The sequence below is a fragment of the Rutilus rutilus genome (genome assembly GCF_951802725.1).
Source record: "Rutilus rutilus genome assembly, chromosome: 21".
Taxonomy (NCBI): Eukaryota; Metazoa; Chordata; class Actinopteri; order Cypriniformes; family Leuciscidae; genus Rutilus; species Rutilus rutilus.
The window spans coordinates 15,605,351-15,619,586 of NC_140226.1; the positions used below are offsets into that span (position 1 = coordinate 15,605,351).

General features: G+C 37.0%; 1 protein-coding gene across 1 annotated transcript in view; it reads left to right on the plus strand.

Moving 5' to 3' along the window:
• The first annotated feature begins 6,806 nt into the window (after positions 1-6,806).
• sptlc2a (serine palmitoyltransferase, long chain base subunit 2a) overlaps positions 6,807-14,236 on the plus strand; it is a 25,944-nt gene continuing 18,514 nt past the window's right edge. Inside the window, exons 1-5 of the mRNA XM_084392769.1 lie at positions 6,807-7,090; positions 8,641-8,835; positions 9,633-9,787; positions 10,081-10,229; positions 13,062-13,186. Of these exons, the coding sequence (XP_084248895.1) occupies positions 6,971-7,090; positions 8,641-8,835; positions 9,633-9,787; positions 10,081-10,229; positions 13,062-13,186 (744 nt within the window). The 5' untranslated portion in view covers positions 6,807-6,970. The remainder of the gene's footprint in view (positions 7,091-8,640; positions 8,836-9,632; positions 9,788-10,080; positions 10,230-13,061; positions 13,187-14,236) is intronic.

A 14,236-nucleotide genomic window follows, 5' to 3' on the forward strand; every position in this document is an offset into this window, starting at 1 on the left:
TGGATGTCTGTGCTTTATTGTGCCTTGAGAACATGTAGTTTAAGCAAAACATGCAGACACGCATGTTTCAGAATCTGAAAGTATACTTTAAAAAAATATATACTTTAAAGATTCTAATTCTCAGCTCTAATGGATACAGATACATTTCAGCCTAAACATCATTCATCCCCTTAAAATGAATAAAACTTGGGCATACTTCAAAAATGATATTTTTCTTATAAATCAATGTTGTCTTGTTTTCCTGTCCTGAAAATAAGATAAATTTACTGGAAAAGGCTCATTTTGAATTATGAATAATGAAAAATTCTTAACCAATATTATAAAGTGATATGTCTTTAAGGATAAACTTCACAAAAATGTGTTATTTTGAAGGGTTTAAAAAAAATGCTGTAACTTTTCTTTGTCTGAATGTTTAATTTAAATAAAAATACTGTAATCTTGTAATTTAACAAAACAAAAACACACTCTTTTCTTTTCTTTCTTTTTTTTTTTTTTTTTTTTGCAGTCCAGAGGCTCACAGTCATCTGCATTTGTTTTCCTAAGGCCCTGTGTGTCATCATCTGATAAAGGTAGCCAGGAAGAGAAAAGTTCCCTTCCAAATGTTCTAAAGCAAACAGGAAAGCCAGAGGAAATGAAAGCTGGAAAGTATGTATTGGGGAATCCAAAACACTTCCAGTAGTTCAGCAGGATTTCCAATGTTGTGCTGGGAAAAGCTATTTCAGCTCTTTCTTCCTGTAACAAGAACAGAAGGATCTGGAGGTTGGGAGAGATGAGAATCCAATTGGATGAGCTTGACTGTTGACGATCCTTCATTTCTGCCTATTCAGTTCAGTGAATTCTCCGTTTGGTGTAATAGGTTTCGGAACGTGGTTTGTAATGTAGTCCTTTTTTTCTGGCGTCACGTGTGTTATCCCAGAGAGCAGCAGTGAGGGGGCTGATAACAGGGGTTTTCCACGTGTTCGGAATACTCATCATCCATATGACATGTTTCTGGCATTCGACATCATCGTTTGGAACAGCCTATCTCCATATTTATGTAACAGGGGAGTGTAACTACACACAACATAAATCAATAGCCATCATCTATAGGGGCCTGATTATTAGTGGTACTTGCCAAATCAAACATCACTATTACAATGGCTCATACTTAAGATTAGGGATTTAAACAAACCCTTAATCCAAAGCATTAAATATAAGGTGCATTACTTGCCCTGCCCTATGTCTGCTATACAGACATGAATCATACCTCAAATTGTGCAGCTTGTTGAGAAGTAGTGTGCTGCTATTATTCTGTTATTCTTATTTACCTAATTTACTTTACCTAATTGAAGATTTATATTAAATGTTTTTATAGTTTTAATTTGACAATTTTTCTTAAGCCTTGCTGTTTATGGCATTTTAAGATGGACAACAAAACGAAAGTAAAGTGGCAGCCCCTTAAGGACGACTGCCGCATAAACATAATAAATCACAACATAAATGTCCCAGGCCTGGGGCAATCGACTAACAATCGAGCCACCGGCCTCGCTCCGTTCCCGCGGTTCTTGGCCCCGCCCTGTTCACCACAGGCATTATTTTTAGCATTAATTTGAAATATATTTTGGCCAGAACAATTTTTTTGGCAGTGTGGGGACATTGATGTCTATTCTAACACATTTAACAGTCCCAAGAACATATTCCTCATACACAAAATGATCCTGCACTCTTAGTAAAAAAAAGGTTCAGTGGGGTTCTATGCAGAACCCTAGGGTTCTTGACTCAAGGAGAAATGTCTTAAATTATTGCATAGTACTTTTACGTTTAACAGGTTTTTTCTAGTTATGTTTATGAGCTGTTTAATTCACAAAATTTGCTCAAAAAATTTATTAAAACTAGGCTAAATGATTTAAAACTAAATCAATAAAACCATCAAATGATGGGAACCTCTAAAAGATTATAGGAATGCTCATGTGAAGCTGACAGAAGTCTCCTGACAGAACCCTTTAAAGGTAAAGAATACTTTCTTCTAATGCCCAGTACACATTGTACTGTACAATTTTGGGCTGTCCCACATGAAAAATGGCGTGGCTCCTAAACAGTGGTCCTACGTCGTACTGTGAGAAAGGCTCAAAGACGAATTTTCCGACAGTGTCAGAAATGTAGCGTGATCATCGGTGTGATATAATGGTTACATACTGTTAAAACTAATCGTGGTATTGATATATTAAGACTGCCGACTCTATAGAATAATGGCATGGAAAACTAACTTTACCGCGCTCAGAGAGCCCTCTAGTGGTTGGGAGCATTTCCGTTGTGTTGCTGCTTAAAGGGTTAGTTCACCCAAAAATGAAAATTATGTCATTAATGACTCACCCTCATGTCGTTCCAAGCCCGTAAGACCTCCGTTCATCTTCGGAACACAGTTTAAGATATTTTAGATTTAGTCCGAGAGCTTTCTGTCCCTCCATTGAAAATGTATGTACGGTATACTGTCCATGTCCAGAAAGGTAATAAAGACATCATCAAAGTAGTCCATGTGACATCAGTGGGTTAGTTAGAAGTTTTTGAAGCATCGAAAATACTTTTTGGTCCAAAAATAACAAAAACTACGACTTTATTCAGCATTGTATTCTCTTCCGGGTCTGTTGTCAATCCGCGTTCACGACTCAGCAGTGACGCTGCTGACGTAAGACGCTGCTGACATGCACACTTAGGCACCATTTTAAAATATATAGCAATACCAAAATACAAACAATGTAGAATAGCTTGAATACAGCGTGCGTCTCCCTCAGACTGTAAACGAAGCTCGGGCGCACCAGATAACACGTCAGCAGCGTCTTACCTCAGCAGCGTCACTGCTGAGTCGTGAACGCGGATTGACAACAGACCCGGAAGAGAATACAATGCTGAATAATAATTTTGGTTATTTTTGGACCAAAATGTATTTTCGATGCTTCAAAAAATTCACATGGACTACTTTGATGATGTCTTTATTACCTTTCTGGACATGGACAGTATACCGTACATACATTTTCAATGGAGGGACAGAAAGCTCTCGGACTAAATCTAAAATATCTTAAACTGTGTTCCGAAGATGAACGGAGGTCTTTCGTTGTGTTGTACATTTTCCGTTGTGTTGTGGATTCATTTCGTTGTGTTGTGAACTTATGTTTGCTTTTTAAATATCGTTGTGTTGTGCACTACTGGGCCACCGTAGCTACCTAACATGAGATGAGCATGTTGAAGGGTGACCTCAGTAGCTCAGTCCACCACAGCTGCTTTGATGAATTCTTATGGGTTGTGACAGCTGATAAACCTGAAGTTGTTCATATACTGTAAACACATCCCATTTTGATCTCCTCATCTGCTCTGCGACTTAAGAAAATGGCTACCTTTACTCAGTTTCCCTCTCTCTCCTAACCTCCTTTTCTCTCTCCCACTCACTTTCCAACTCCAATGCATTTGGAGAAAACATGAACCTAAGCAGGCGGAGAGATATATAGAGGGAGCGCAGGACGCTGTGGTACCCCTGCCTGCCTCTGCAACCCCCCTCCTCAGAAACGCTTTATTCCCATCAGCGGCATTCCTCTTATCACTCCCTTCCAGATGCACGTCGGGCAAGAGGCTCCATAATTAGGTGGCGAGATCTCGGTCTCCGATCACTTTGGTACGTTATCAGCGCTGACACCAATCTCCTTGAGTGACATTCTACCCAAACGGTTATATAAACCACAGTCTAGGATCAGTGTGTGAAAAGTCAATGCAGCAAGAAGATGAAGTGGGGGGAAAACGAGCATTTAGAGCTCTTAAAGGCTCGGGGCAAATGCTTTCCTACACTTCTTTCCCTTATTGTTTCTTTTTTCTTAATTAAACACAGAGCGGCTTCTGCGGAAAAGAAGGGAGAGCGGAGATAAAGGGCGTGTGTATGATGTTTTCTGGCAGAGATTTGTTGGTGGAGCTGAAAAAAATTCCTAGTCTGCCTGGAAGGGGAGAGTCAAGATAGTGTGCTGAAACATAAGAACATAACAGAGTATTTGTATAGAAGTGATTTGTAGAATGCTGGTTTGACAGCTTCTGGGTAACAAAAACAATTCTCTTTATGCACTGGATATTTTTCCCCTAAAATCATTTTTTTGTGTGAATTCTTTCTTTCTTTCGTTCTTTCTTAAACAGGTTTGATTTATTACTTTTTTCCAAAATTTACGATTAAGAAATAAATGTGCATTTTAGATATTTAACATCCCATTGTGAGATATTGGGTCTATATATATATATATATATTTATTTTTTTTACAGATTATCATCTAAGAGAAGTAGCAGTGCCACTAAGTTCTACAAATGGTGGTGATTTGGTAGCGCATTCATACATGCAATAACTAATAATATTACATTTATTTCTTGGAAATGCACATTTCACTGTAAAGCACTGACCTTGAGCTTTTATTAAAAACCGTAATTTGCAAAAACCTAATATTCTACTCATATAAAATGAGTGCTCTTTGCCTTCTTTCTGTTTAATTCAGCCACAATTTGAAGAAAAGTTTGTTTTCCATGAGACTTTGTGACTTTTCCTACTTCATACTACAGTTCAAAAATTGATTTCTTGATGATTTTATGTTTTATAATAGTGATTTAATAATGTCCCAAATCGTCTGTAAATTAAAACGTATCAGGGAGTGGAAAGGCTAATGAGCCAATATGTGCTCCTCTGCCGCCATCTACTGGTTATATTGGTAAAAAATTTGTTTTCCTACATCTTGAAACTTTTAGTTTTACAAACGGGGACAATCTTTGAAGGATGAACAAATAATGTTTTTGGTCATCGCATTAAAAATAACATTTAAATTGGATAATATTAAGAGCTGGAAAAAGTGTGAAGCATTTGAAGGTGCTTGAAAAGTGCATGAATTTCACTCTCAAAAGGTTGTACCAACTCTGAAATGAATAATGTAAAAACATACGACTATTTGTGCCACTAGATCATGGTTACAGTTAGAGTAACTACATTAAATCCATGGTGAATGCTGGTGATTTGTGGACTGAAAAGCCTTCTAACTTGTATGTTCATGACACAATGTTTCTCCTGGTTTCCATGTCATTGCTGTTTGATCTGTTATCTATGGTTTAATATATATATATATACATTTATTATGGTTTAATACAGATAAAATAGGCTGTAAAACTTTGTTTATGCAAATACCGGTTGCAAAGGATGTAACTTTACATTCAGGATTAGGGGCACCAATGTAATATAACATATATGTACATATCTGTTAACACTAATGTGAATATTTGAGGCAATGTCCCGCTCAATGTCAATGGTGATAACAGCCCTGCCTGCTGTTCATTGAATCTCACAGATGTTTTATCGCAGAGTAATGACTCCAGTCCATGATCCAGTTAGACTACCCCTGAGGCTTTACTGAACATGCGCACACATTTTTTATCTGATATTTCACTCTTCATATCATGTATCACTCTCATGCAGGGGGTTAATGTCTTTTACAATCTTGTTTTTGAACAGAAACAGAAAGTGACAGCTATTGTTTAATGTGTGCTAAATGAACAGTACAGTCTTATCTTGCTTGGGCAGCATGAGATTTTGTGTTTTTATTCATTCATTTATATGTTTATTTATTTCCAGGCCTTTCGAGACTCAAGCATTTTCAAGGCGACAATGATGTAATTGTGTGGAAAACCGAGGGAAGGTCCTTCTTGGGCTTATAAATTTAAAGAATTGTTTATGTCTTAACTGTGGTTGAGAAAGGGCGTTCAAAAGCTTTTCTCTCAGCAGAAGACACAAGGTGTAGTCTGAGCTGTGCAATGCGCTGATTCGGGCAAAATCCCATAATTCCTAGATAAACTGTGTGACCGGTGATGTAAGAGAGACACCAACAGGCCCACAGCGTTTACTCCAGTCTGTATTTTTGCCTTGGTTTAAACTGTCTGCTAGATAAATAAATACAAACACTGTAAAATGTCTCTAATTTATTTAGTTTTTATGTTGCACTATGTTGTTTATCTATCTATCTATCTATCTATGGTTAAACAAGAAAACACAATAAAATAAATGTGTGCATCTTATCTGTAACATGGTTGTATTGTTCATATTTTGTTGTTGTTGACATTTGACATTTAGCTAAAAAGCCCATAATAATGGCAGATTACACCATGACAATTAAATCGTCTCATCAAATGTGCTCAGTTAACCGTACTTTTTCTCCTTGGTAAATAACAACTGAAATGTTTCCCAGATTTGAACATATACAGAGAAAATAACTTAATAAGAAAAGAAACCTTCACTGGAGTAAAAAGTGTGACAGTCTCCCCTATACACATAGGCTACTTCTATTGGATTAATCTTATGGTTTTAGTCATGTACATTATAATTTATTATCATAATTTGTATTCAAATTATTATAATATCAGGCCACATGTATATAAATCTATATTTTATACAGATTTTTAAATTCTTAAATGGATCTAATAGCTAATATTGTTGATAAAATACACAGTATTAAATATTTTTAAAAAGCATACATCTATTCACCTTAATGGAACTCATATTGTGGAATATTTGTAAAAATCTTGTCATTTTGCTTCCTCCTGCGCGTTTGCCGAGCCCAAACATAATATATAAGATTGTTCACATTTTATAGTTGATCTGATTTCATTAGCAACCGCAAGCATCATACAAGTATTTGAGTTATGCAGGGACACACAGGTGAAACACACAGAGGTTACTCGAGTTCATTCCTTAAGGGACACGCCCTTTGCAATACAAACCACGCCCGATATCTCAACTCCGCGTTCTGATTGGCTGGCGCGACTAACGGGGTGTTGATTTCCGGTATGCGGAGGCTGGAATTTCAGGTTTCCCTCTTGTGGGTCTCGGGGTAGCGTAGCGGGGACGCGCGTCTCCCTGATCACCGACACATTTCCATCTCCCGTTTTCATGCATTTGATCGTATGTGTTTAGTCTTGGATAAGTATGACTGAGAGCGCGGGGAATAAAAAAGAGGATTGTCATGCAGCGAATGGTGTGAAACCAGGAAGAAATGGCATGGTGAAGAACCATCATCACCATCATCAGTATCAAAAGCAGGAGAAGGTGAGGCCACATCATGCATCGAGAGCTTCGAATCATGCATGTCTAATATTTCATGTCTACAAGTGCATTTTGTTGCTGATAATGATGATGCATGGCAACACAACAGCTCTTCTCAATACTGTGGCTTCCTTGGTTGTGTTCAGTTAGTGCATGACGTGCAGTTTCACTGTTTATGACATGATCACATGTGGAAAAGTAAAGTTTGACAGCCAGATGAGATGTAGACTTTCTCCTCATCATAATACCTTTTTATGAGCCCTGGGAATCTTAACATCCGAAACATGATGATCTATGTCATATTACTGCCAGAAGTGAAAACTGTTTAACCAGATAGTTAAAATGCAACCTCATGCTGTCTTTGCATTTGGAAGTCAAATGCACTGAGAGAGACAAGCCAAGATATGGATGTCTTTTTTGTACCTAAAACTTCAGGGACTTTTAAATATAAACCAGAGATTTATTCCCTGGATAAAATGTGTCTCCATGATGATAACATTGTAGGTTTTAGTAATATACTTTAGAATTATAATGTTTTTGTGAATATTTCCATTTATGTTTCATATATGTTTATAGAAAATAGATCTATAGATTTATCAAAAAGACCTTATACATTTCTGCTTCTATATTTGATTAGGCTAGTCCTTGCATTAAATATATTGTGGGTTTTAGTAACATATATTATATTATAAATACATATGCAAATCTTATTTTTATAATTATTTACATCTATATTTGGTGTTTCATTTAAGTTTATTGATAATAAATCAATCAATGGATCTAATAGCTAAATAGCCAAATGCACTGAGGAAGGCAAGCCAGGATCTTGGTGTCATACCAATGTTTGGAAGCATCTCATGATTCAAGTTAAAGCTCTAGGAATTTCCGTCATGTGCCTCCTATAAGTGTTTTGAGTGGGAGATCGGTCAGCTTAATCTATTCCAAGATATTCCCTACTTTGTTATTGTCACATCTCCCTTGTTTAGCCAACTAAAACTGTCTTATAAAGTCTTTTGCTCTGATTCACTCTGCATTGTAATGTTTCAGCAACAGCCTTTAAAGGTATAGCACACAGATCTAACTTTTATAAGTCGCTTTTTCCTGGACACCACTTTTCAGCCTTGTGGTTGAATACAAAGTTGTGCTGCTGTCTTGGAGCTGGCGGCGGCTCACGTGGATGTCACTGTTGCTAGACTCCGTGGTATTTGTTAGTGGGGCATGACTAGTCACATGTGCCTGCAAATCACAGGGTTTTGAATGAACTGCTTGGTCCAAAACTTGTATGTGATCATTTGGTCACCATGAGTAACAGAGTTCTTGACAATGGGAGACCAAATTTTGAAACTTTAAGTTAATCTGACTTTTTTCCATTAATAAAGCTTGCAATCTTACAAATGCACACCGCTGTTTCTGTACTAAACTGTTAAATGAATCAAAAGGGATCCGTTGTTCTGCAAACGTTGCATTGCACAGGCAATTTACACAACTTGTAATCAGTAACTGCAATGTGATGGTACCATGACTACAGTGTTTTGATGGGTTTTGCTTTACAGGTTTACCATGCTGCGTGCAATGGAGAACTTTACAGCAGGCCGTTCATCGAGTCCTTCGAGGAAACCCCCATGCTGGTTGCTGTGCTCACGTACATGGGCTACGGCATCCTCACGATCTTTGGATATCTGCGGGATTTCATGAGGGAGTGGAAAATAGAAAAATGCCACATAGCCAGAGAAAGGGAGGAGCAGAAGGTAAACATTGTCATGTGTGCTTGGTGGAAAAAAGTAAATATATACACTACTGTTCAAAAGTTTTTTTTTAGTTTTTTTTATTCATTCAGCATAGATGCATTAAATTGATCAAAAGTGACAGTAAAAACATAATAAATGTTATTGAGCAGTAAATCATATTAGAATGATTTCTGAAGGATCATGTGACACTGAAAACTGGAGTAGAGATGCTGAAAATTCAGCTTTGCCATCACAGGAATTGCATTTTAAAATATATTTAATAAATATATGTTGTTTTTTTAATTGTTATTTCACAGGATAATTTTGACTATATTGACCGACCCCAAACTTTTGAACGGTAGTTTTAATAATGTATGAGTTTTGATGTAAAGATGAAAACTTTTTATTATCAACCAAGTGGTTTATTTTATGTTTCATGATAGAAGGAAAATTGTTAAAGATTAAATTACAATCATAAAAAAATATTATTATATCTTAAATGCTTACTTTGAAAATTAATATGCCAGAAAATATTTTGAGAGTAATTTACTGTGACTACAAAAACATTTATTGGTGTAAGTTTGAGAGGAAGAGGTCATTTTGTCAGAGGAAGGATATTGTGCAGTTTACCGTTACTGTAAAGTACTTTAGGGCACTGAAAGGTTGCGCTTTGTTTTGCTACGTGCTTTTAATGGATGTTGTTCTTCCTAAAATATTGAATACATGACAACTTAGTCACCAAAATGTAAGGAATTGTTTTCTGTTGGTGTAACAAAAATGTCAAGTAAATAACTGTTCCTGTTACCTCCCTCCCCAAGGACTTTGTTCCACTTTATCAAGACTTTGAGAATTTCTACACAAGGAATTTATACATGAGGATTCGGGACAGCTGGAACAGGCCCATTTGCGGTGTTCCTGGGGCCAAGTTTGACCTTGTTGAGCGGAGTTCCAATGATTACAACTGGACCTTTGAGTAAGGAGGCTGTGTTGAACCTGAACACACACACACACACACACACACACAAAAAAACACGTCTTGACTGTTTTACCTCCCAAGATGAGAGCTGTATTAATCTAATGATGCTAATATCAAGGTCACTTACAAGCCCATGTACAATAAACTTTCGAAAGTAAGGCTACTTTCAAAGTATAACCTGAAATATGAGGTGACTGAGGTTAAATGAAACTTACAATCCAGTCTAGGGTTGTCAAGGACTAGCGTTTGCTCAAAAGAAATCTTAACGCAGTTGTATTGTGCTCTTTCAGATACACTGGGCGAGTGGTGAAGAACGTGATAAACCTGGGCTCGTATAATTATCTGGGCTTTGCAGAGAACACAGGCTCCTGTGCCACAGCTGCTGGAGATGTGACGGTGAAATTTGGGGTGGGCGTGGCCAGCACCAGACAGGAAATGGGTGAGTGCTCGTTGGTTACTTTTTAGGAAATATAGGGACATAAATGCCCTTACTGGGCATTTTTTTATTGGTGCTTGCACACAACCCTTAAGCATTAAACATACACATCATGACATAACATTGCTTTACTGACATTAATGAAAGATCAAATTGCGTAGATTACACAGAAAAAAATGTGCTTAGAATTTGTTTGACTTTGGCCAGTAAGCAACCACCTAAAATCCACCCAAAACACACTGGAGGACTAAGGGGCCATTTATACAGAATATAAATATGTTTAAAACAGAATATCTTTATGTTTAAAAAAATTATTGTTATTGTATAGTTAAACTCCTATTGTTAGTTTAACTGCTTCTATTGCTCTCCTCATTTGTAAGTCGCTTTGGATAAAAGTGTCTGCTAAATGATTAAATGTAAATGTAAAAAATGTCTTTTAACTTCAGTGCCGTGCTTATCACTTCACTTCAAGCTGTTTTTATCCATCTTCTAACCTATTAAACTGTGTTAGGCAATATTATTTCATAAATTAAATTTGTTTACAGAAATTACAACTACAATTAAAATAATACCTCTTCTTTCTCCATGCAGCATGTATTTTCTTGTTCGGTAGGCATCCTGGCACATTTGCCACATGAGCACCTGTACAACAATTAATAAGTGAACATGTTGCAACATGTTCAACATGTTTGTGTGTGTGTGTGTGTGTGTGTGTGTGTGTGTGTGTGTGTGTGTGTGTGTGTGTGTGTGTGTGTGTGTGTGTGTGTGTGTGTGTGTGTGTGTGTGTGTGTGTGTGTGTGTGTGTGTGTGTGTGTGTGTGTGTGTGTGTGTGTGTGTGTGTGTGTGTGTGTGTGTGTGTGTGTGTGTGTTGCTCATCCATCGCTACAAAATGGCTGAAAAAACTCTACAACAACTAATTAAATTGCTCAAATAACCATTCGGAAACTTCCTGGTTCATTCTCAAAGTTGTTGCTTCTGGAGTCTCTCCTTCATCGGTGTCCGACTCCGGTTCATACATATACGGCTGAACACCAGTATTTTCATCAAAAGTCATATTGATTCTCCTGATTTCTTAAAGGGGTCCTATTATGCGTCTCCACTTTTTCAACTTGAGTTAGTGTGTAATGTTGCTGTTTGAGCATAAAAAAGATCTGCAAGGTTACAACGCTCAAAAGTCCACTCCAAAGGGAGATATTTTATTTAACAGAATTCGAAACAACTCATTTTGACTACAACACGATTTTCCAGATCTTATGAAGTCCTAATGTTACTCATTTAAATAATCTCCACCCACAGAATGCACAAAAATAGGGGACGAGGTCTGGTTGAGCTGCATTAGAGAAGACGGTGTTGTCGCTATGTCAAAAAGACAGAACTCATTTGGTTAATTTATTTTAAACACTGTTCCTGAACATAACCCCAACGTTTATCTGTGCGCTGCACATTTTATGGAGAACAGATTGTTTTCTGTTGCTTTTGTAAGCTTTTGCTTTTGTTAGATTGTTCACCGCTCCATAGATAAATTAGCCATGGTTTTGTGATCGATTACTGTTTGTAATACCATATTTTCTAACAAATATGATTAAATGGTGGATAATATCGTATCTATAATGTATGAAAAAAAATTACAAAAAACATACCACTCTGAAACGTCCTGTGAAATCCGTGCTTGCAAAGCCTGTGCATTAAATCTGTTCAGCACAGTCCTCCCTTTTGTTAACATTGTCAGGGTCTGAATCGGGCTTGAATTGGTTTGAAATTGACGCTAGAGAAGAACTCGCAGTTATGGAGGGGCTTGACATTTCCCGAACATGCGCTAAGCAGTGCCAATCGCAAAACAATGGGCCAGCTAACCAATCACAGCACATTTTGTATTTCAGAAGGAGGGGCTTCATCGAAATCTGCATGTTCGAGCCAGACTGGGGAGAGAGGTGCTGTAATAATGTAAAATATGTGAAAAATAATGCGTTTTTGGAACTATCAAGAATGAAAACATATCCTAGTACACCACAAAAACAAAATCAAGGCTTCATAAAAGGGCATAACAGGACCCCTTTAATGTAGTTATCTGAATCAGAGCTGTAAAGGCTCAGCCCTATTCTGGAAATGGCGCGGGGAGCAGCAGCTCATTTGCATTTAAAAAAGACACAAAAATAGCACTTTTTTCCCCCCACCCACAAAAATGGGCCTTTTCAACATGGTGTAATAAATGATCTGTAGGGTATTTTGAGCTGAAACTTCACAGACACATTATGGGGACACCTGAGACTAATATTACATCTTGTAAAAAGGGGCATAATAGGTCCCCTTTAAAATGTTCTTAATAAAGTTAAAGTTGCAATGAAACTGAAGTAGCTACCGATCTTTTCTTCTGTATTGTGGCGTACGTCTAAGTATAACGGATTATCGAAAAAAGGTAGGGCGGAGTCGTAGACTTGGTTCTGTTCACCGGATGGAGGCAGAATGACTAAATGCGAGCTTGCAGTCGCTGTTTTAAGCTGACCAAATGATTAAAGTCCTGCATACATCAACAGAGAGAAAGTCTGTAGTTTTCACTGTAAGATCCAGTTTTGACATTTTGATAAAGAAATTACAAGGTCAATATGAAACCTACATGGAAGAATTGTTCCCAGAGAGATCATTATCACATATTTAGAAAATAGGTTGAATTTTTTTATTTCATGCCGACTTTAAATCTAGTTTAAATATAGTGTTATGTAGGAGCTTACTAGGATGACTTTGCTTTCGAAATATACACAGGTGTTTGTTCTCTAGCTACTGTTAATAAATGAGTGTTTGCCTGCATTAGCTGATTTATTTGTGTGATTTTCATAGGCAACCTCGACAGGCATGAAGAGTTGGAGAAACTAGTGGCGTCATTCCTGGGAGTGGAGTCGGCTATGGCTTTCGCCATGGGCTTTGCAACCAATTCTATGAACATTCCTGCGATGGCCGGCAAGGTTTGAAGCTCTAGACTGTTTACTTTCCTCACTCTCTATTTTCCGGTTTGCCAACTCCTCTCATTCTACAGTATCTCTTGCTGTGATCATCTATCCAGGCAACTCCTAAAAATTGTAGGAGTGTCAGCACAGGCGGATCCCATCTTGACCTGTCAGTGCTTGTTTAAATGATACATGCACTTCTAGTGTGAATGTTTTTCTTTGTTGGTTTAATTGTGTATGTAACATTTTATCACTTGTACAGTGGGAGGAGATCACTGTAATAGTACAGATAGACCAACGGTTCCAACTCAAACAGTTTGTGTAGCTCACACAATGGAATGCACTTGATAAGGCACAAAATGACCACAGGAAATGTGCTTAGCTGAAAGTGAACCAGAGAGATTTCCCAACCTCACTTCCTGTTACAGGCCAGAAGTCTAGTGATTTAGCACTGAAAGTGAAAAACGCCATTCAACAATTTCAACATGTCACTGAAACAACAAGACAAAAGAAGCAACAGAAATAGTTTTTAAAGGCTTTAAGTCACATCCTAAAAAGTGTCTAAAGACATTTCAAAAGCTAATTAAAAAAATAATTTACTAAAAAAATATATTTTTATATACACTACTGTTCAAAAATTTGTGGTCAGTAATTTTGAAAGAAATTAGCTTTTATTGAGCAAAAGTGATTTGTAAAGACTTGCATTGTTACAAAAGATTTCTATTTCAAATAAATGCTGTTCTTTTTAATTTACTGTTCATCAAATAATTCTGAATTAAAAAAATTTAATAAATCACGGTTTCCACAAAAGAAAATGGCAGCAGAACTGTTTAACATTGATAATAATAAGAAATGTTTCATGAGCAGCAGATTTCATGATTTCATGAGGGAGGGGAAAATAGAAAAATACCACATAGCCAGAGAAAGGGAGGAGCAGAAGGTAAACATCATGTATTCTTGGTGGAAAATTTTCATATATACGCTATAGTTCAAAATATATATATATATATTTTTTTTTGGAAAGAAATTAATACTTTCATTCATCAAGGATGCATTAAATTGACCAAA